The sequence below is a fragment of the Convolutriloba macropyga genome, chromosome 5 (assembly GCF_964194025.1).
Source record: "Convolutriloba macropyga chromosome 5, txConMacr16.3, whole genome shotgun sequence".
Classification (NCBI taxonomy): Eukaryota; Metazoa; Xenacoelomorpha; order Acoela; family Convolutidae; genus Convolutriloba; species Convolutriloba macropyga.
In genome coordinates this window covers 67557508-67580354 of record NC_134472.1, presented here as the reverse complement: position 1 = coordinate 67580354, position 22847 = coordinate 67557508, and the positions used below count along the sequence as shown (strand labels likewise).

The 22847-nt window shown below is 34.4% G+C and overlaps 1 protein-coding gene across 1 annotated transcript; it reads right to left on the bottom strand.

The window, feature by feature from the left end:
- Positions 1-379: 379 nt before the first annotated feature.
- LOC142339572 (phosphoserine aminotransferase-like) lies at positions 380-21586 on the bottom strand. The gene is made up of 2 exons (XM_075389713.1): positions 21062-21586; positions 380-1695 (listed from the first exon to the last, which is right to left on the bottom strand). Exons 1-2 carry the CDS (start codon positions 21241-21243, stop codon positions 720-722), a joined length of 1158 nt encoding a protein of 385 aa, XP_075245828.1. The 5' UTR covers positions 21244-21586; the 3' UTR covers positions 380-719.
- Positions 21587-22847: the final 1261 nt, after the last annotated feature.

The window sequence follows — 22847 nt, the reverse complement described above, 5'->3', positions numbered from 1 at the left end:
GTTCTAGTTTTCTACTATTTTCAGAAAATTTATGTGTTTTATTAATTACTATTTATTAATCACCTTTGGCTCCAAGTAGAGAATACTGAACCATTTCTCACCTATGTGATGTGTCCCCACCGTCCATCCTGTTGCAATTTATTTTCTTTTGTATTTCATTTTTGATAAATACCAGCGTGATTTAATTCGGGTTGAATTTGAGAATTTAATTGTGTGATTTAATTCGAGAATTTAATTGAGTATAGTATATTTTGTGTCAAACCTAATAATACTCTGCTATTCTGATTCTGATTGTTCAATACTCACCCCCTCCCCTTTGCTTGTTGCAAGGAGATGCAAAGATTGCAAGATCTGTTATTTTCACAGCATGCAAAGACGGTAAGACGCTTATATCCAATTCAAATTCAATATCTTTATGCAAATTAGAAACTTTACAATATCACCCATTATCACAACTCAATACGATAGACCTCAACAACTGTGCACCATTAATTTCATATCAATAAATATATTGCCAACAATTCGAATTCCGAGATACTGGCAAAGGAGACAGCCTATCAAAAAAGCCAGATAAATGGAACCCAGGAAGCTATTGACAATTGGAACCAGTGATGATTGTAATAATTGATTATTAATGTAGCTCAATTTAGTTTCAAAAGCCTATTGTTGGCAAGATTAAGCATTGAGAGTCTGTTGTTTCAAGAAGCATAGAAGTCCTTTCAAGTGCTGTGATTAGCTTGGAAGTCCTTCATAAACTCTGCCAATTTCTCCACCATTGGAGTCGATATCGCATTATAAATTGATGCCCTAATTCCTCCCACACTTCGGTGACCTTTCAGTGACAACAGATTACTCTTCTTAGCCGCAGACACAAACGCCGATTCCAAGTCTGTATCACCGCCTTTGAGTCTGAACACAACATTGCACCTGGACCTGTAAGACTTGTCGACCACCGAGGTGTAGAAACCGTCCGAGTTGTCAATGATATTATACAGCATCGTGGACTTGATATGGGAATCTTTCTCCATCTGCTCCAAACCTCCGTTATGTTCCACCCACTCCATGACCAACTTAGTCATATAAACGCTGAAGGTAACTGGGGTGTTCATCACCGAATTACCTTTCGCAATCTGGTCATAATCCAAAATTTGGGGACAAAACTTGTGCGCTTTTCCTAAGAGATCCTCACGTGCAATTACCACCGTGCATCCGGCGGGTCCTAGATTTTTCTGGACCGCCGCGTACACAGCGCCAAATCTGTTTATATCAAAAAGTCGAGTTCCGAAGTTGGAGCTCATATCAGCAACAACTGGAACATTGGCGAAATCACCCTCGTTACTCGGAATGAAGGGGAATTCTACACCATGGACCGTTTCATTATCACAGTAGTAAAGATAACTGGCGTCCTTAGTCCTGGACCAAAGACTTTCGTCTGGAACTGAAGTGAACTTTGACAAAGGGTGGACATTGTTCACAGTTCCATACTTTTTGGCCTCTTTCATGGCCTTATCGGACCAGGTGCCAGTTACAACATAATCAGCCGTTTTGCCTTCGCCCAGTAAATTGAGAGGAACAGCTGAGAATTGACCAGTGCCTCCACCGGACATGAAGAAAACTTTGTAGTTGTTCGGAACATTAAAGAGACGTCTCGCACAAGCGATAGCTTCGTCATTAATTGCAAGATACTCTGGTGACCTGCAAACAAAATACTTTAGGAAGTGAAGTGAACCAAACCGATGAAATTGATAAACTGAACAAAAATGGTGAGATTGAGTTTTACTTCTTAACAGGAGGCGCCGTTAAAGGCATTTTGCCGTTTTAAGAGTTTAAAGTTTCCCGTAAAATTTATATCCACTGGTTTGAAATCAAAAACATCATGTCGACAGACGGCTGTGCACAGCTACAGCTGCAAAATTATCCACTTAGACAAATATAAAATATATGCTTATCTAAATTTAGTGCTTTTAATTTCACGTGTAATCTTTGCTTCTCATAGACAAAACAATATAATGATATCTGTTCACTAATAGAGCCCTAATTAAAACCAACAGATACAACGTGATCTTCCTTGATTTTCAATTGGAGTATAAAATTTTCAATTGGAGTATAATACAATTTAGATCACACAGACAGACATTATTTTTCCATCGAACTAAACAATCAATCTACGATACAGCAACTATCAAAGCATTGGCTTTCCTCTTGAAAACTCTACTGAGAACTGACATCAAAAGGATTAATCTAAAACTTCAACAAGGCGGCTTGTTAATGTGCGTTCGCACATGATGTTCCGACCCGAGCTCATCTACATTTTTGACTTAATTGTCAACCAAATGAAGAAATAACAAAAATAGATGCTTGAGTTTCAAACAATCGTTACATATCGTTACCTATCTACTAATTGAATTACATAATGCCATGCCTTTTTACAGCGCCACTGAGATCTGACCCTAAAGAGACTACGAAAAAATACCAAAAACAAAAACTTCATGGCAAAAACTGAATATCTAAATTTAAAAGCACATAGTAACAACGTCAAAATGCAAAATGCAGTCAGATAAAACTTTAACTACTCAAATTTAATTTGTCCTAACTATACAGCGGACGGAACGTTTTCTTAATGGGACTATGTTACGATCAATGAGGCGAAATTCAAAAATTAATCAACATTTTTTAAACCAAGAAATTTCAAGTATTTAAAAGAAAGTTCAGAAGCTTTCAACTAAAAAATCCATGATAAATTACCAAAAAAGTTACTACAAAACACAAAAGAGATGTCTTTGTGTAGTTTAAGCCTTAGAAACGAACTAAAGAAAAACCTTAAAAAGTAGAAACGATTTGCGAAAACACAAACTATTGCTACTATTGAAATCATTAGCTATTATCTGAAAATTATGTATTTTTAATTCAATTCTTATATCTACTAATTTAGCTGCAGGAGAATTATATTGAGAGATGAGATAAGTTTATTTGGGCCACATTTGTAAACCATTGGGATCTGTTACGAGATTGTTCTGAAAGAAGAGAAAAAGAAGCGCAAAATGACCACTCAAAAAACGTTTATTGACCAACAAACAAAGCATGGGTGACAAAAAATATCAGTAGATATGCTATTTTTTGGAATACAAGAAATTGGATGTGACCTCTCATTGATGAAAATAAGTTATAATTCGACGAAAAGAACAACAAAATCTGAAAGGTTTGAAAAATGTTTGAATGTATATCATAAACTTTAAGACTAAAGGCTATAAACTGACTAACTGATTCAGGTAATAGCATTAATTCAAACCTCAGTTACAAGCCGAAGAGAATTGTCAGCAAGTTACGGCTACCTAAAGAACAAAAACAGGCAAAAACAGCTATTTCAAGAAAAAAATTGAGCGATAAAAGTGTCGAAGACAATAAAAAATGAACTTTTCACAAAAAAAATTTTCTATGTTGAATTAATTTTTTAACTCCACCGAATTCCTCTTTTTTATCAATATAGTTTCAAAAAGTCAAATATGAACAAATACATTAGTACCACGAAACTTTTGAGAAAACTCGTAGTATCAACGCCATTAGTTTCATTAGCTTTCAACGGAATCCACTAAATACGCTAAATTATGCCTCCGTGGGACAACAAGTTCATTGGACATTCATATTTGGTCAATAATACCTTAAAACAAGTTATTAAGATGAAAACAACAACAAAGACAGGCAACAACCAAAAGTCGATTAGAAAAGTGCCAGAAGAAAGTGTCGAAGCAATTTAAATCATAAGTTTTTCTCTGAAAACTTTATGCACGATCCGTTGAACGTCTTCCCTAAACCAATGGGAATTATTAGTGCCAGAAGAAAGTGTCGAAGCAATTTAAATCATAAGTTTTTCTCTGAAAACTTTATGCACGATCCGTTGAACGTCTTCCCTAAACCAATGGGAATTATTAGTATTAGGATAATGTGATAAGATTTCAACGGGATCCAAATATAAAAAATGCCCGAAAATAAAATAAAATCTTTTTTTAAAGTCTTAACAGCCATTAAACTCAAAAGCTTTTAACGGAGGACAATGACTACGCTCAGAAATAATACCATGGCAGAAAAAATATGCTTGTCATGCACAGATAATCAATAAGAGATCACAATAAGTCTTAAGACAATAAAAACAACAACAAAATCATGCGAAAACCAAAATTCAGTAGAAAAGTGTGAAAAGAAAATTTCGAAGCCATTTAAACCATTAGCTTTCCTCTGAAAACTTTACCAGTGATCCACTGAATGTCCTTTCCAAGCCAATGGGATTAAAATAATATCTGTATAGTGTGTATAATATTTGGATAATGTGATAAGAGTTCAAAAGTAGCCAATAATAGGAAAATACCCAAAAATTTTTAATTTTGAATTCTTCTGTTATTGAAGTCATATAATCAATAGTTAGAAGATAAAAACAGCAACGAAATTTATTTTCGTTTCTTTAGAAAGCAAGTGGGTTCTGTCAATATTGAGAGTGACTAACAGTTCAGCAAAATTTTAATATTGGTAAATGTTCAAAAAAAATTTTCGAAAAATTATTTTTTAAATACTTAACAGCAATTAAATTCGTTAAGTTTCAACGGAAGTCAAAAAATACGCTCAAATATGCTTTAATAGGAGTAATGGGATGTTTGTCATGCAGAGGTGATCAATAAGAAATCTCAACAAGTCTTATAAGTCTTATGACTATGAAAAAAACAACAAAATCAGGCAAAAGCCAAAAATTCGGCAGAGAAGAGCGAGAATAAAAGGTCGAAGCCATTTGAAACCATAAGCTTTTCTCCAAAAACTTTTATCTGTGATCCACTGAACGTCTTCTTGAAGCCAATAGGAGCTGTCAATAGGATAATGTGATAAGATTCCAAAAGTAACCAATAAAACGGAAATATCCAAAAAATTTTAAAACTTTTTGAAATCTTGTGTCATTGAAGTCATATTACTAAAAGCTAGAAGAAAAAACCGCCAGCTAGACCAAATTTGGTTGCGGTAGTAGGGAAAAGCGTGCTGTCATCACAGAGACTGACTTACAGTTCACGATAATAAGTTTATAATTGGTTAATGTTAAAAAAAATTTTCGAAAAATTTTTTTTAAAGTCTTAACAGCCATTAGCTGTCCACTCAAAGCACTAAATATGTTCACTTAAATCTCATTACGGAACAAATTGCACTGCTAGTCAATGAGGCCAGGCCATAAGATTCCAAAAAATTAGTAAAACCTCAAAAAAATTCAAAATTTCGATTAAAATTACGAAAACTCAGAGTCGAATTTAAAAAAAGACATGAGCAATTCCTTGAAATTGATTTTTTTGTTCATTGGGCTTCATTTGACTGTAAAGGAGGTTTTTCACTAATGGAACCTCGGTATGAAAAGTGACTTGTCTCTAGGTGACTTAAAAAAGGAAAAAAAGTAGAAAAGTTTTATAAAAAAAACAGCTCTCAAAAAATTTCGATTTTTTTTTATATTGAAGCTCCCTATGAGACCAGAACTAGTCTTTTTATCGCCTTTAGTCTATTAAGAACACGAAATTGTTTCATTTTTTGTCAGGAAATTTAAGTTTGAAATACTATTTTTATAGAAAATATCTTAATTTGAAGAAAAATCACACTAAAAGTGAACAAATATCCCGTTGTTCACACAAAATTTCAATCCTCGATAACTCCTCGAAAAAACGAAAATCAAAAAATCTTTTTAATTTTGAATTCTACGCTGGACCAGCTTTTTAATGATACCACTCACATTTCTCTGCGATGAATATATCGATCGGCCAAAATTGACTGAAAAAAAACCCATTTGAGTATATAGTTCCTCCCCCCCCCCACAAGTGGGGTCGGAACAAAAAACAAAATGACAGTTTTGAACTTTTCAAGCGCAATTATTCATGGCACAAATAACCTCTGCCGACCAAAGACACGCTATGACTTTAGAGGTACTTTCAAAAGCTTTAACAAGTGTTCAAGAAGAAAGTTTACACATTTAAACACTAAAAATTTAACATTTAAACATTAAAAATTCATTAGGATCCAAAACTCACAATCCTCTTTTGACGACACGTCTTTTAGCAATAAAATCTTTTATTCAAAGAATTTACGAAGATTGGGAGATTCTTTAAAAAATTGATTTATCGCAAATCTTATTTTTAAACTCTCGATCAAACAATTGCGTTGGACTGAATGCTTAAGATGAACACGTCTCAACTCTGCAAAAATTAAATTAAATAAGCTCGCCTAACTAAATAAAATAATAAAAAAAAATAATTTTTATAAAATAAAAATTAAATAAAAAATATGCTTGTCATGCACAGATAATCAATAAGAGATCACAATAAGTCTTAAGACAATGAACACAACAACAAAAACATGCGAAAACCAAAATTCAGTAGAAAAGTGCGAAAAGAAAATTTCGAAGCCATTTAAACCATTAGCTTTCCTCTGAAAACTTTACCAGTGATCCACTGAATGTCCTTTCCAAGCCAATGGGATTAAAATAATATCTGTATAGTGTGTATAATATTTGGATAATGTGATAAGAGTTCAAAGTAGCCAATAATAGGAAAATATCCAAAATTTTTTAATAATGAATTCTTCTGTTATTGAAGTCATATAATCAATAGTTAGAAGATAAAAACAGCAACGAAATTAATTTTAATTTCTTTAGAAAGCAAGTGGGTTCTGTCAATATTGAGAGTGACTAACAGTTCAGCAAAATTTTAAGATTGGTTAATGTTCAAAAACAATTTTCGAAAAATTAATTTTTAAATACTTAACAGCCATTAAATTCGTTAAGTTTCAACGGAAGTCAAAAAATACGCTCAAATATGCTTCAATAGGAGTAATGGGCTGTTTGTCATGCAGAGGTGATCAATAAGAAATCTCAACAAGTCTTATAAGTCTTATGACTATGAAAAAAACAACAAAATCAGGCAAAAGCCAAAAATTCGGTAGAGAAGTGCGAGAATAAAAGGTCGAAGCCATTTGAAACCATAAGCTTTTCTCCAAAAATTTTTATCTGTGATCCACTGAACGTCTTCTTGAAGCCAATAGAAGCTGTCAATAGGATAATGTGATAAGATTCCAAAAGTAAACAATAAAACGGAAATATCTAAAAAAAATTTTAAAACTTTTTGAAATCTTGTGTCATTGAAGTCATATTACTAAAAGCTAGAAGAAAAAACCGCCAGCTAGACCAAATTTGGTTACGGTAGTAGGGAAAAGGGTGCTGTCATCACAGAGACTGACTTACAGTTCACGATAATAAGTTTATGATTGGTTAATGTTCAAAAAAATTTTCGAAAAATTATTTTTAAACTCTTAACAGCCATTAGCTGTCCGCTCAAAGCACTAAATATGTTCACTTAAATCTCATTACGGAACAAACTGCACTGCTAGTCAATGAGGCCAGGCCATAAGATTCCAAAAAATTAGTAAAACCTCAAAAAAATTCAAAATTTCGATTAAAATTACGAAAACTCAGAGTCGAATTCAAAAAAGACATGAGCAATTCCTTGAAATTGATTTTTTTGTTCATTGGGCTTCATTTGACTGTAAAGGAGGTTTTTCACTAATGGAACCTCGGTATGAAAAGTGACTTGTCTCTAGGTAACTTAAAAAAAGGAAAAAAAGTAGAAAAGTTTTATAAAAAAAAACAGCTCTCAAAAAATTTCGATTTTTTTTTATATTGAAGCTCCCTATGAGACCAGAACTAGTCTTTTTTATCGCCTTTAGTCTATTAAGAACACGAAATTGGTTCATTTTTTGTCAGGAAATTTAAGTTTGAAATACTATTTTTATAGAAAATATCTTAATTTGAAGAAAAATCACACTAAAAGTAACAAATATCCCGTTGTTCACACAAAATTTCAATCCTCGATAACTCTTCGAAAAAAACGAAAATCAAAAAATCTTTTTAATTTTGAATTCTACGCTGGACCAGCTTTTTAATGATACCACTCACATTTCTCTGCGATGAATATATCGATCGGCCAAAATTGACTGAACAAAAAAACCCATTTGAGTATATAGTTCCTCCCCCCCCCACAAGTGGGGTCGGAACAAAAAACAAAATGACAGTTTTGAACTTTTCAAGCGCAATTATTCATGGCGCAAATAACCTCTGCCGACCAAAGACACGCTATGACTTTAGAGGTACTTTCAAAAGCTTTACCAAGTGTTCAAGAAGAAAGTTTACACATTTAAACACTAAAAATTTAACATTTAAACATTAAAAATTCATTAGGATCCAAAACTCACAATCCTCTTTTGACGACACGTCTTTTAGCAATAAAATCTTTTATTCAAAGAATTTACGAAGGTTGGGAGATTCTTTAAAAAATTGATTTATCGCAAATCTTATTTTTAAACTCTCGATCAAACAATTGCGTTGGACTGAATGCTTAAGATGAACAGGTCTCAACTCTGCAAAAATTAAATAAAATAAGCTCGCCTAACTAAATAAAATAAAATAAAATAAAATAAAATAATTTTTATAAAATAAAAATTAAATAAAAAATATGCTTGTCATGCACAGATAATCAATAAGAGATCACAATAAGTCTTAAGACAGTGAACACAACAACAAAAACATGCGAAAACCAAAATTCAGTAGAAAAATGCGAGAAGAAAATTTCGAAGCCATTTAAACCATCAGCTTTCCTCTGAAAACTTTACCATTGATCCACTGAATGTCCTTTCCAAGCCAATGGGATTAAAATAATATCTGTATAGTGTGTATAATATTTGGATAATGTGATAAGAGTTCAAAAGTAGCCAATAATAGGAAAATATCCAAAATTTTTTAATTTTGAATTCTTCTGTTATTGAAGTCATATAATCAATAGTTAGAAGATAAAAACAGCAACGAAATTTATTTTAGTTTCTTTAGAAAGCAAGTGGGTTCTGTCAATATTGAGAGTGACTAACAGTTCAGCAAAATTTTAATATTGGTAAATGTTCAAAAAAAATTTTCGAAAAATTATTTTTTAAATACTTAACAGCAATTAAATTCGTTAAGTTTCAACGGAAGTCAAAAAATACGCTCAAATATGCTTTAATAGGAGTAATGGGATGTTTGTCATGCAGAGGTGATCAATAAGAAATCTCAACAAGTCTTATAAGTCTTATGACTATGAAAAAAACAACAAAATCAGGCAAAAGCCAAAAATTCGGCAGAGAAGAGCGAGAATAAAAGGTCGAAGCCATTTGAAACCATAAGCTTTTCTCCAAAAACTTTTATCTGTGATCCACTGAACGTCTTCTTGAAGCCAATAGGAGCTGTCAATAGGATAATGTGATAAGATTCCAAAAGTAACCAATAAAACGGAAATATCCAAAAAAATTTTAAAACTTTTTGAAATCTTGTGTCATTGAAGTCATATTACTAAAAGCTAGAAGAAAAAACCGCCAGCTAGACCAAATTTGGTTGCGGTAGTAGGGAAAAGGGTGCTGTCATCACAGAGACTGACTTACAGTTCACGATAATAAGTTTATAACTGGTTAATGTTCAAAAAAATTTTCGAAAAATTATTTTTAAAGTCTTAACAGCCATTAGCTGTCCACTCAAAGCACTAAATATGTTCACTTAAATCTCATTACGGAACAAATTGCACTGCTAGTCAATGAGGCCAGGCCATAAGATTCCAAAAAATTAGTAAAACCTCAAAAAAATTCAAAACTTCGATTAAAATTACGAAAACTCAGAGTCGAATTTAAAAAAGACATGAGCAATTCCTTGAAATTGATTTTTTGTTCATTGGGCTTCATTTGACTGTAAAGGAGGTTTTTCACTAATGGAACCTCGGTATGAAAAGTGACTTGTCTCTAGGTGACTTAAAAAAGGAAAAAAAAGTAGAAAAGTTTTATAAAAAAAACAGCTCTCAAAAAATTTCGATTTTTTTTTTATATTGAAGCTCCCTATGAGACCAGAACTAGTCTTTTTTATCGCCTTTAGTCTATTAAGAACACGAAATTGGTTCATTTTTTGTCAGGAAATTTAAGTTTGAAATACTATTTTTATAGAAAATATCTTAATTTGAAGAAAAATCACACTAAAAGTGAACAAATATCCCGTTGTTCACACAAAATTTCAATCCTCGATAACTCTTCGAAAAAAACGAAAATCAAAAAATCTTTTTAATTTTGAATTCTACGCTGGACCAGCTTTTTAATGATACCACTCACATTTCTCTGCGATGAATATATCGATCGGCCAAAATTGACTGAACAAAACAAAACCCATTTGAGTATATAGTTCCTCCCCCCCCCCCACAAGTGGGGTCGGAACAAAAAACAAAATGACAGTTTTGAACTTTTCAAGCGCAATTATTCATGGCACAAATAACTTCTGCCGACCAAAGACACGCTATGACTTTAGAGGTACTTTCAAAAGCTTTACCAAGTGTTCAAGAAGAAACTATACACATTTAAACACTAAAAATTTAACATTTAAACATTAAAAATCCATTAGGATCCAAAACTCACAATCCTCTTTTGACGACACGTCTTTTAGCAATAAAATCTTTTATTCAAAGAATTTACGAAGTTTGGGAGATTCTTTAAAAAATTGATTTATCGCAAATCTTATTTTTAAACTCTCGATCAAACAATTGCGTTGGACTGAATGCTTAAGATGAACAAGTCTCAACTCTGCAAAAATTAAATAAAATAAGCTCGCCTAACTAAATAAAATAATTAAATAAAATAAAATAAAATAATTTTTATAAAATAAAAAATAAAAAAAAATGCTTGTCATGCACAGATAATCAATAAGAGATCACAATAAGTCTTAAGACAATGAAAACAACAACAAAAACATGCGAAAACCAAAATTCAGTAGAAAAAGGCGAGAAGAAAATTTCGAAGCCATTTAAACCATTAGCTTTCCTCTGAAAACTTTATCAGTGATCCACTGAATGTCCTTTCCAAGCCAATGGGATTAAAATAATATCTGTATAGTGTGTATAATATTTGGATAATGTGATAAGAGTTCAAAAGTAGCCAATAATAGGAAAATACCCAAAAATTTTTAATTTTGAATTCTTCTGTTATTGAAGTCATATAATCAATAGTTAGAAGATAAAAACAGCAACGAAATTTATTTTCGTTTCTTTAGAAAGCAAGTGGGTTCTGTCAATATTGAGAGTGACTAACAGTTCAGCAAAATTTTAAGATTGGTTAATGTTCAAAAAAAATTTCGAAAAATTATTTTTTAAATACTTAACAGCCATTAAATTCATTAAGTTTCAACGGAAGTCAAAAAATACGCTCAAATATGCTTCAATAGGAGTAATGGGATGTTTGTCATGCAAAGGTGATCAATAAGAAATCTCAACAAGTCTTATAAGTCTTATGACTAAAAAACAACAAAATCAGGCAAAAGCCAAAAATTCGGTAGAGAAGTGCGAGAATAAAAGGTCGAAGCCATTTGAAACCATAGTAGGGAAAAGGGTGCTGTCATCACAGAGACTGACTTACAGTTCACGATAATAAGTTTACGATTGGTTAATGTTAAAAAAAATTTTCGAAAAATTATTTTTGAAGTCTTAACAGCCATTAGCTGTCCGCTCAAAGGACTGAATATTTTCACTTAAATCTCATTACGGAACATATTGCACTGCTAGTCAATGAGGCCAGGCCATAAGATTCCAAAAAATTAGTAAAACCTCAAAAAAATTCAAAATTTCAATTAAAATTACGAAAACTCAGAGTCGAATTTAAAAAAGACATGAGCAATTCCTTGAAATTGATTTTTTTGTTCATTGGGCTTCATTTGACTGTAAAGGAGGTTTTCCACTAATGGAACCTCGGTATGAAAAGTGACTTGTCTCTAGGTGACTTAAAAAAGCAAAAAAAGTAGAAAAGTTTTAAAAACTGTAAAAAAAAACAGCTCTCAAAAAATTTCGATTTTTTTTTATATTGAAGCTCCCTATGAGACCAGAACTAGTCTTTTTTATCGCCTTTAGTCTATTAAGAACACGAAATTGGTTTTTTTGTCAGGAAATTTAAGTTTGAAATACTATTTTTAAAGAAAATATCTTAATTTGAAGAAAAATCACACTAAAAGTGAACAAATATCCCGTTGTTCACACAAAATTTCAATCCTCGATAACTCCTCGAAAAAAACGAAAATCAAAAAATCTTTTTAATGTTGAATTCTACGCTGGACCAGCTTTTTAATGATACCACTCACATTTCTCTGCGATGAATATATCGATCGGCCAAAATTGACTGAACAAAAAAACCCATTTGAGTATATAGTTCCTCCCCCCCCCCCCACAAGTGGGGTCGGAACAAAAAATAAAATGACAGTTTTGAACTTTTCAAGCGCAATTATTCATGGCACAAATAACCTCTGCCGACCAAAGACACGCTATGACTTTAGAGGTACTTTCAAAAGCTTTACCAAGTGTTCAAGAAGAAAGTTTACACATTTAAACACTAAAAATTTAACATTTAAACATTAAAAATCCATTAGGATCCAAAACTCACAATCCTCTTTTGACGACACGTCTTTTAGCAATAAAATCTTTTATTCAAAGAATTTACGAAGGTTGGGAGATTCTTTAAAAAATTGATTTATCGCAAATCTTATTTTTAAACTCTCGATCAAACAATTGCGTTGGACTGAATGCTTAAGATGAACAGGTCTCAACTCTGCAAAAATTAAATAAATTAAGCTCGCCGTTTGGAGAATTCACGAATGAATGGCAACAGCCACAATTTTTTTCAATAAAAGCAAAATAAACAAGCAGCAGAAACTAAATAAACCGAAAAATATATAATTGATGTATTTGTCTCATGAATTGTTTCTTCTTAAACTTCTCTCCAATGAAGTGGTAGTAAAAGACTTAATTGCCCACTTAAGCACTATATAGCAATCAAAACAAACAATTAAAATGATGGTTATCAAATTTATTCAACAAAAACATTGAAAAAAGTGGCTTGATATCATTCCGAAAGCGCAAAGAGTCATCGAAGACGTTAAACTTAGTGTTAAAATGAAGTTTGTTAATCTGTTTGATGACGCAAACCAAAAAGTTTCTATCAGGGAGAGATTTTCTTGTTTTTCTCATAACTAAACGTTTTGGGGAACTTCTGTAGGACACAGCAGTATTTAGAGGTCATTATATCAAGTATAATCATATAAGGAAAAGTTAAAGCGTTCAAAATGAAATCGGAAATGTAGAAGTCATGATTTGTATGTAACCACGTTTTAGCTTCATAAGCTTTGTTGATTGTCTATATTACAGTTGATTTCTCGATATGCTTCCATTACAGTAAAAAATATATACCTAATGTTTTAAAGGGAAAGGCGTATTTAGATAATAAGTTAGGATTCCCCTACTCCTACAATGGTGACCCTTAACTATTAACATACGCCTAATACGGAAGCTAACAACCTATTTTTCCCTCACGATAATCAAAATCAAACTTAATCGTTTTATTAAAAAAAAATTCGAGTCGAACTTTACCTTTGCTCGACTTCTTAAATTTGTTTCCTTTCCGGGGCCCCGTTATTTTTTTCCCATTACCGGTTTTACGGCGATGGATGGTTCGAGGGGTAGCCCGGTAGGTACAGGTTTGGGGGGTTTCGGTACGGTAGGTTCGGGTTCGGTAGGTAAAGGTCAAGGTTTGGTAGGTAATGGTCAGGGTTTGGTAGGTACAGGTTCGGGTATGGTAATAACAGGTATTGGTATGGCGGGTACAGGTATAGGTACAGGTTCGGGTGACGCTGGAGGTTCGGTAGGTACAGGTATGGGGGGACAATTTCCATCGGGATCCCAGACTCTAGCTGGAGCAATTGATCCAAATATATTGCTCGCTCAACAACATATAGCTTCAGGAGGCTATGTTGGAAGAGTTTCTGTGAAACCTCCTGTTTTCTACAGGTCAAATCCTGGAGTATGGTTCCGTCAAATGGAATCTCAATTTGTCCTTGCCGGAATAACAAATGATGAAACAAAATTTCATCACATACTTGCTGCAATTCCCGAAGACGTTGCAATCAATCTTCCAATGGGCATAGACAATTATCGTGACATCAAAGAACATATCTGCGGCATATTCCAGAAGTCAAAACAAGAAATGATTGAAGAAGCCCTGGGAATGATTTCATTGGACGGCCAAAAACCTTCATTGTGCTTAATGAGAATTCAAAGAAAGCTTGCCGAATGCAACTTGACCTTAGATGACGATGTCATAAAACACAGGTTAATGCAAGCAATGCCAATTTCTGTTAAAACGGCACTCTCAGCACACCTAGAACTTCCCGTTGAACAATTTGCCAAATTAGCTGATACCATTTACAGCTACTCAAACACCATAGTTGCCACACCTACTCCAAACGTATTCGCAGCCTCAGCACAACAGATTCCAACAAGATCGTAGTACAATCAGCATTCAACAAAAAGCAACCAACCTATTAACAACTCAAAGTCTAACAGGTCAATCGAGAATACACATAGACCTTTCACAGCAGGTCAAAGGCCAAAAATTTGTCGTTATCATCTCTATTTTGCTGAAAAAGCAAAATCATGTAAACCTTGGTGTCAGTGGCCAGGACAAAAGCCCAAAAACATCGAGCCAACGTCTCGAACAAATTCTCTTTCAAATCAGTCAAACTAGTAACCCCTAGTTTGTGTGCGGCAACCTCTGGGGGAAATCTTTGCATTCGCATAGCCGCAAAATTAGGAGACAGTTCAATTGATTTCATAGCAGACACTGGTTCAATGACTTCAATAATTATGCCAAGTTTTATTAATACAAACTTCGTTACTCCTACTGTAACAAAACTTAGAACAGTCAATGGAGATGCAATTAAAATTTTTGGCAGAATGTCATTATCAATTTCAATTCCCTCTTTGCGACGAACATTTCCTTTCACATTCTTTGTAGCAGATGTCAAGGACAATATTCTCGGCTTAGACTTTCTGAATGAATTCAAAATAACAGTTAATTGTGACAACCTCACCTTAATTGACAACTTAACAGGTCTTTCTACGAGACAATCTTTAACACCAGTTGACAACAGCCACTTATCAGTCCAGGTTGTTAAAAATGACTTTTCTTCAATTAAAAATGATAGACTAAGAGCGATTATGGAAAAATGTTCTGATGTTTTTGGAGACGTTAATTTTGGTGACGAAGCAAAACATAAAACAGTCCACAGAATTGAAACATCCGGTAAACCAGTTTTCTCTAAACCAAGACAGTTGACACCAGAAAAACTAAAAATTGCCAAAAATGCTTTTGATGAAATGCAACGGCTTGGTATAATACGACCATCCAAGAGTCCTTACTCCTCACCTTTGCATATGGTTCCGAAGAAAGAAATTGGCGATTGGAGACCCTGCGGTGACTATAGATCTTTAAATCACATAACTGTCAGAGACAGTTATCCAATGCCTCAACTTTCAATGGTTGAACTTAATGGCAGAACAACTTTCAGCAAACTTGACTTGGTCAAAGCATACCATCAGATACAATTCACTCGGATGACATAAAAAAGACAGCTGTAACTACACCTTTTGGTTTGTTCGAATTTATCAGAATGCCAGTTGGTCTCAAAAATGCCGGGAAAACATTTCAAAGATTCATTCACGAAGTTGTTCAGAATATAAAAGATGTGTTTGTGTACTCAGACGACGTATTGGTAGCATCCTCTGATATTGAGTCGCATCTTGAAACACTTGATCTCCTATTGACAAGATTAACTGAGTATGGCTTGCGTGTAAACCTAACCAAGTTCAAATGGCTTCAAGCAACTGTCGATTTCTTAGGATTTGAAATTTCATCTGAAGGAATTCAACCACTTGCTTCAAAGATTGAAAGTCTGATTGGTTTAGAAGAACCAAAAAACTACAAAGAGCTCCGAAGAATAATGGGAATGTTTTCTTTTTACAGGAAGCACATTCCACAATATGCACAAATTATTGAGCCTTTACAGCAACTTCTTAATGAAAGTCAACCAATAAAGAGAAAAAGAAGAAACAAAAACAATTTGGTTTTGCATACCATTGAACCCACTTATGATTGGTTTCACCAGCATTCAGAATCTTTCAGTAAACTTAAACAGGCCTTGAGCAAATCAGTACTTCTTCACCATTTATCACCAGATACTACCTTGTCATTAACAACTGATGCGTCGGAAACAGCCATTGGTGCAGCTCTTCATGAGGTATCTAGTTCAGACAAAAATCGACCACTAGCGTTTTTCTCCAGACGCCTAAGTCAAGCAGAACGCAATTATAGCACATTCGACAAAGAATTGCTTGCAATTTATGCTGCCACTGTTAAATTTCGTTATCTCATAGAAGGCAGAAAAACCGTTGTCTTCACAGACCACAAACCTATAGCTTGCACTTTTCGTCGAACTAGTTCGTCCAATAACCACAGTCCTCGACAAGCCAGACAGATTTCTTTTATAGCTGAATATATAGACGAAATTCACCATTTGTCCGGTTCGGAAAATATTGTTGCCGACTGTTTATCTCGTCCTCCATCAGTTGAGACCAAAGAACAATCCCAAATCGTATCCAGCGTCTACATCGACGTTTTTGATTTGCCAGAATTAGCGAAAAGACAATCAGAAGATTTTCGTACTCAGATGATTAATGAATACTTGAACGGAGTACAAGAAGTTGATATTGGCAAAGAAAAACTTCTCTGTGATAAATCTGTCGTTCCACGACCTATTTTACCTCCGGATTGTCGCTTTCCTATTTTCAGCCAGTTCCATGACTTATGTCATCCTGATTGGAAAGTTACAAAAAGGATGATACTAGCCAGATTTACATGGCCCAAAGCTGGTCAAAATATCAAAATTTGGTGCAAAGAATGTTTACAATGCCAACAAAACAAGATCTCAAGACACATAAAACCTAGGACATGCCAGTTTAATGACGGTATTACCAGGTTCAGCCATATACATTTAGATATAGTGGGACCACTTTCTGCAGTTCCAGATTCTCCTCATAGGTATCTTGTAACATTTACAGACAGAATGACAAAATGGGTGGAAGCACAACCTGTATCATCAACTACAGCTGATGTTATAAGTGATGCCTTCCTAAATTCGTGGTTCTCTAGATTTGGCGTGCCTTTGTACTTAACAACAGACAGAGGTTCTCAATTCGAAAGTGAACTCTTCGAATGCTTAGCAAAAACTATTGGTTTTTGTCGGCTAAGAACAACTGCTTATCATCCTCAATCAAACGGTCAGATAGAAAGATTTCATAGAACACTTAAAGAGGCTTTAAAGTCGGCTAAAAGCGATTGGCTCAGAGCCTTGCCTATTGTTCTGTTTGGAATTCGAATTAAACCTGACGAAAATGGAATTTCTGCACTATCAGCCACCACTGGTCTTGATGTTCTAATCCCAAACTCAATAGTCAGCGGTAAATTAGAAAAACTGTCATTTGAGTATATTCGCCAGCTACAAAGTCATTTAGACCTTTTAGTTTTCACTTCGGAGAGAAAAACAAAATCAAGTTCCAAAGACAATGTCTTTATTCCAAAAGAACTTTCTAAATGCTCTCATGTTTGGCTACGCATTGATCGTGTGAAACAACCATTAGAAGCTCCATATTCAGGTCCACATGAAATAGTCTCTTTCAATCATGAGTTGAACACAGCCCAAATAAAAGTGAATGGTTTGATCCAAACAGTTAGTATACAAAGGTTAAAACCATGCAAATTACCTTTAGCCGTTAACAAGAGCGATGAACCAAAAATTTCTACAAAAGAGAGCCAAACTAACAACAATGTTGAGACACAATCAATTTCACAAGAGCGCTATTGTCTTTGCAATGAGCCATACAATCGAGCAATGCTCAAATGTTGTAACAAAAATTGCCTCATTAAATGGTTTCATTTAGATTGTGTTGGCTTAAGAGCGCATCCAAAAGGCTCATGGCTCTGCTCAACTTGCAAAAGCCCTCTTAATGTCAAGCAAGTGCGCATAGATTCTGATAAACTGAGCACTGATTGAACAACTTTGCCTTTTTGTTAACATAATTGCAGCTTTTATTTTAAATTTGCAGATTCAGTTTGCAACATTATTCTCCCCATTTATATTTTTTTAGGTTAGTTATTACACTTTTGTCCCCTTGACTCCCCTTTGAATTGTCAAAAATCATAGCTGCTGTTATTTACAAAAGTTAAATATTCGTTCAGGCAAGTTTCATACTGAAAAGAACAAAATTTCTCCAAAATTTGGCCGATTTTAACCATTTTCGATATTATTTTGTCATCTTACATGACGAAAATTGGCCCGATTCTGCATATTTTGCTTTTTCGTAACCAGTTATTGACATTAAAACACTTCATTTGTTTTATTTCATTATTTGCTTGCCATTTTTGCTTATTTTTCATTATTTTTGACAATTTTGGTTATTTTAGGTTTTCTTTTAGATTATTTTACTATTGGGCGACGTGGACAACCTACTGGGCGATGTGGACGAGTTATCGGACGATGTGGGCAACCTATGGGACGATCTGGGTATTATTTTGCTGGATATTCTACGATATTCGGGATATTTTGCGAGTTTTGGTGGTTATTCTACGATATTCTGGGTATTTTGCGAATTTTGGTGGGTATTCTATTTTTGCGTTATTTTGGGTCTCCGACACTCAGGAGGGGGAGATATGTAGGACACAGCAGTATTTAGAGGTCATTATATCAAGTATAATCATATAAGGAAAAGTTAAAGCGTTCAAAATGAAATCGGAAATGTAGAAGTCATGATTTGTATGTAACCACGTTTTAGCTTCATAAGCTTTGTTGATTGTCTATATTACAGTTGATTTCTCGATATGCTTCCATTACAGTAAAAAATATATACCTAATGTTTTAAAGGGAAAGGCGTATTTAGATAATAAGTTAGGATTCCCCTACTCCTACACTTCTAAGGGAAGGGTTGTATTGGATACGGAAGAAGCGCTCTATGTCAAAATGATACTGCCAAAATGACATTCATCGAATATATCAGTTGACCTTTGATCCTCCGAAAGAAGTAAGCGGAAATAATTGAGTTTGAGGTAAATTGAATGTGTCGAAAAAACTACTCATGCAAATACAAATAAACTCCAATGAGAGTGATTATGACGTCACGCACTCAAAATAGGGAGGCATATTGAATGAAAGAACTAGCGTAAAGAAAAAGTTACAGACGCAGAACGACAAACAAGTACACAAAATGCCAGTAATCGATCCGGACAGCTATCGCAGCTATGAAAAACGGTGGCACCATATATCTGCTATAGGTCTACGGGTTTAAAAAATAAGGACAGTATAGGTCAAACGCATAAGCAAGCAGCGCTAAAATAACGGTTAAAAATAATATTCACTGCGTATTTTCTTGTTTTCGGACTACGCAAATTCTAGCTTCAGCAACACATTTTTTAAAAATTATTCTTAAGTTGCCAAAATTTTCTCATACCTAAAATTCTTGATATTTGACAAAAAAATGGAATAGTAAAGGAATGTAAGTGAACAGAAAGAAAAACTACTACTAGCAGGGGAAATACAGGAAACGTTTCTGACTGCCCAACGTTACCAGTGACTGATCCGCTTCCCATAATTTATTCCTAGGCTATCTTTTCGGACCACAACAATAAACAATGAAGGACCGGCCGAACAATAATTATACTAAGAGTTCAGCTTCATGATTTTGGGTTAGTTAAACATAAGCCGAAAAACGTCGTACGAAGTTCTCTCAAATGAATGGCGAAGCAAACAATTTAGAAGGGCGCATAGGCTAGAGAAATTTTATGATGCAAAAACTTCTAACTAGGGAGGGGTTCGAACCCGCGCCCTCCCAATACCATCCCTGCACAGTAACCACTAAATTAAACGGGCTATAAACGGTGATATATCACAATCGGGTTTATTATAGGAAAAGGCTTAATTTCTGAATGAGCTCAATTTAAATCACGCTCAATTGAAAAAAAAAGTCAAACGTGAAAAAGTCGGCCGAGAAGTGAAATCGAACAAATATTCCAGGCAAACGGTCCAGCAAAAATTTTGCATAAAAAACATCCCTTTACAAACATACCTGGCAGATTGCCAGAAAATAGCTGCAATAGCTTCGTAGATCTGCAGTCTCAAAAAAAACAGTAAGACAGACCAAAAAAATTCGTCTTTTCATTGAAGGCTATGTTATATTTCGATTAAAAATCTTTATAAGTTTTTTCTGCCTCTATTAACTGCTCTTTAATAACCTTCATTTAGAGCGACACACACCCATTTGACCTTATCTCTTTGAATTAAAGTAAATAAACGTCAATTTCAAAAAAGGGAAGTCATCTTTGTGAGTGAGGTAAGTGTGACCAAAAATTTAATCACGCAAATGAACAAAAAAACTCGCTCCACTAAGAGCGAAAAATGACGTCACGCACGCACTTCAATTGAAATTGCATGAACGAACGAACAAAAAGCAGATCTAAAGTGATTGTGACGTCATATGGTCGTAACAAAAATCGCGACGACGAAATAAAAAAACATAGCAGGACAAGTCCTGACGTTCAATTCAAAGAATTTTCATTAACTAAACAGAAAAACTAGACCTAGAAGGGACTATGAATGGTTTGGGAAAACCCTTTAGAAAAAAAAATCTGATCCAAAAAATCGAAAAAAAAACAGTAAAAAAAATCAAAGTGAAATTGCCGCATGTTAACAAAAAACCATGTTGCGAGTTTTTGTTCAAACACCGTTTTCTCACTCTACTTTAAATTTAGAGCGAAAAAATTTCACGCCGAAAAGTCACTCGCTTTTTCGCTCCACTTCCTGTTTCGGCGTGACCAAAATCACTACTTCAAAAATCATGAAAATGTATGAACAGATCTTAAAAACAGACAGAGCCCCAATACAATTCAAATTCTTTGAATTGTAATCAAATTCTTTGAATTGTAATAAAGACAGCGCCCCAATACAATTCAAATTCTTTGAATTGTAAAAAACCAAGAGAAGGCCAATAATAGCCCCAGCTATCGCTGTGCGGCTGTTAATAATTGTTTCAAACCTCTTTCCAGAGCAATTAAAAAGAGAAGTGCCAACCTGTGACTTAGTTCCATTACACTGACTCGACTGTTGCCATAGTTCAAAAACTCCTTCTGTGCTTTCAACATCACATCATGAGGCAACTTGGAGGGCCCTGCTGAAAAGTACCCGAAGGATTCTGGTCCCGTCTCCTCAACCGACGTACCATTGTGTGCGTGTCCATTAACTTCTTCTGGCATGTTTTCACTTATATTACTCAATACGCAAGTCAGTAACAACAGATTAAAATTACAGAGATTTCCGTAGAACAATACTATTTATTAAGCGATTATAAGCAAAAAAAATCGCAATTTTGCACGATTAAACGTTTAGAGAAATCAACGGACAGCCAATAAACTCCTGAGGTTGTGATAAAATAGTTGATGATAAATTCTGTTGATTGATAAGTCACTTCAGGTAAACAACAGCTTTGTTCAAGGGTTCAACAACAGTTCACTTTGGTACAAGTTCACAGACGCAATTCGGCTAGAACACACCAGCAGGAAACAACCTTCAAACAGAATCTGAAACCAATTCGACCTTCATTATCAATTTCATCACTTCATTTGTCAACAATCATTCTTCGCTGGCTAGATTACGTAATCAACGTTGAAGGCAATGAGCACTGGAAATATTTCAATGCCTATCAGTGTCAAAGCCAATCACAAAATAAATATGACTAATGTGTTTATCTAGTTGAATTAGTCTCAGAACCTGATAGCAAGATGGTTTCAGTTTAAACTGCGTAGCCATATTGACTGATTAAAACATCAAGTGATAGGAAAATACCTCTCATCTCAAATTGAGAGCTCGCCTGTCCTTCGAGTTATATTGACATCAAGCCAGTCAAATCCAAATAAATACACGAGGAATAACATAACCGACTAAATCGGCGAATTGAACTCAAACTTCGACAACTCTTTTCGATTGTAGACTCGGTTTAGCTGGAGATTCTAGATCATTAAGGTGGTAGGGGTATTCTAACTTCGCTGGTTTCGAGGGGGGGGGGGTTGGTCATAAAGCGGTAAATGAAGGCATTAGAGTATTTGCCATCTCTCAAAAAGGTTGATATAGATCACTCTTACAACCCTATGTTGCATTTTTAACGTAAAATTTCCTCAGTCAAGCGCCGCAATTTATCGTGAGCAATTGAACTGTTCTCTCAATATCGTTAACCTAAAACTCAGAAGTCAAGTGTGACAAAAAAGTCTATCAAAAGGAAGTCAAAGCAGTCGGTAGAATACCGGAGACGACTCGGAGAACGTGCGGTATAAACTCTTAATTAAGCTTACCTAAGTCAAAACTATTGAAGAGAAAAGGAAATTAAGAACATAGCTGGCAGATTGCCCAGAAAATAGCCGCAAAAGCTTCGTAGATCTGCAGTCTCAAAAAAACAGTAAAAAAAGACAGACCGCAAAAATTCGTCTTTTCATTGAAGGCTATGTTATATTTTGATGAAAAATCTGTATAAGTTTTTGCTGACTCTATTAGCTGCTCTCAAATAACCTTCATTTAGAGTGACACACACCCATTTGACCTTATCTCTTTTCAATTAAAGTAAATAAAAGTCAATTTCAAAGTGAGAAAGTCATTTTTGATAGTGAGGAAATTCAAGTGTGACCAAAATTTTAATCACGCGAATGAACAAAAAACTCGCTCCGTCAAGAGCGAAAAATCACGTCACACACGTACTTCAGTTGAAATTGCATGAACGAATGAACAAAAAGCAGATTTGAAATGGTTGTGACGTCATATGGTCGTAACGAAAATCGCGACGAAATAAAAAACATAGCAGGACAAGTCG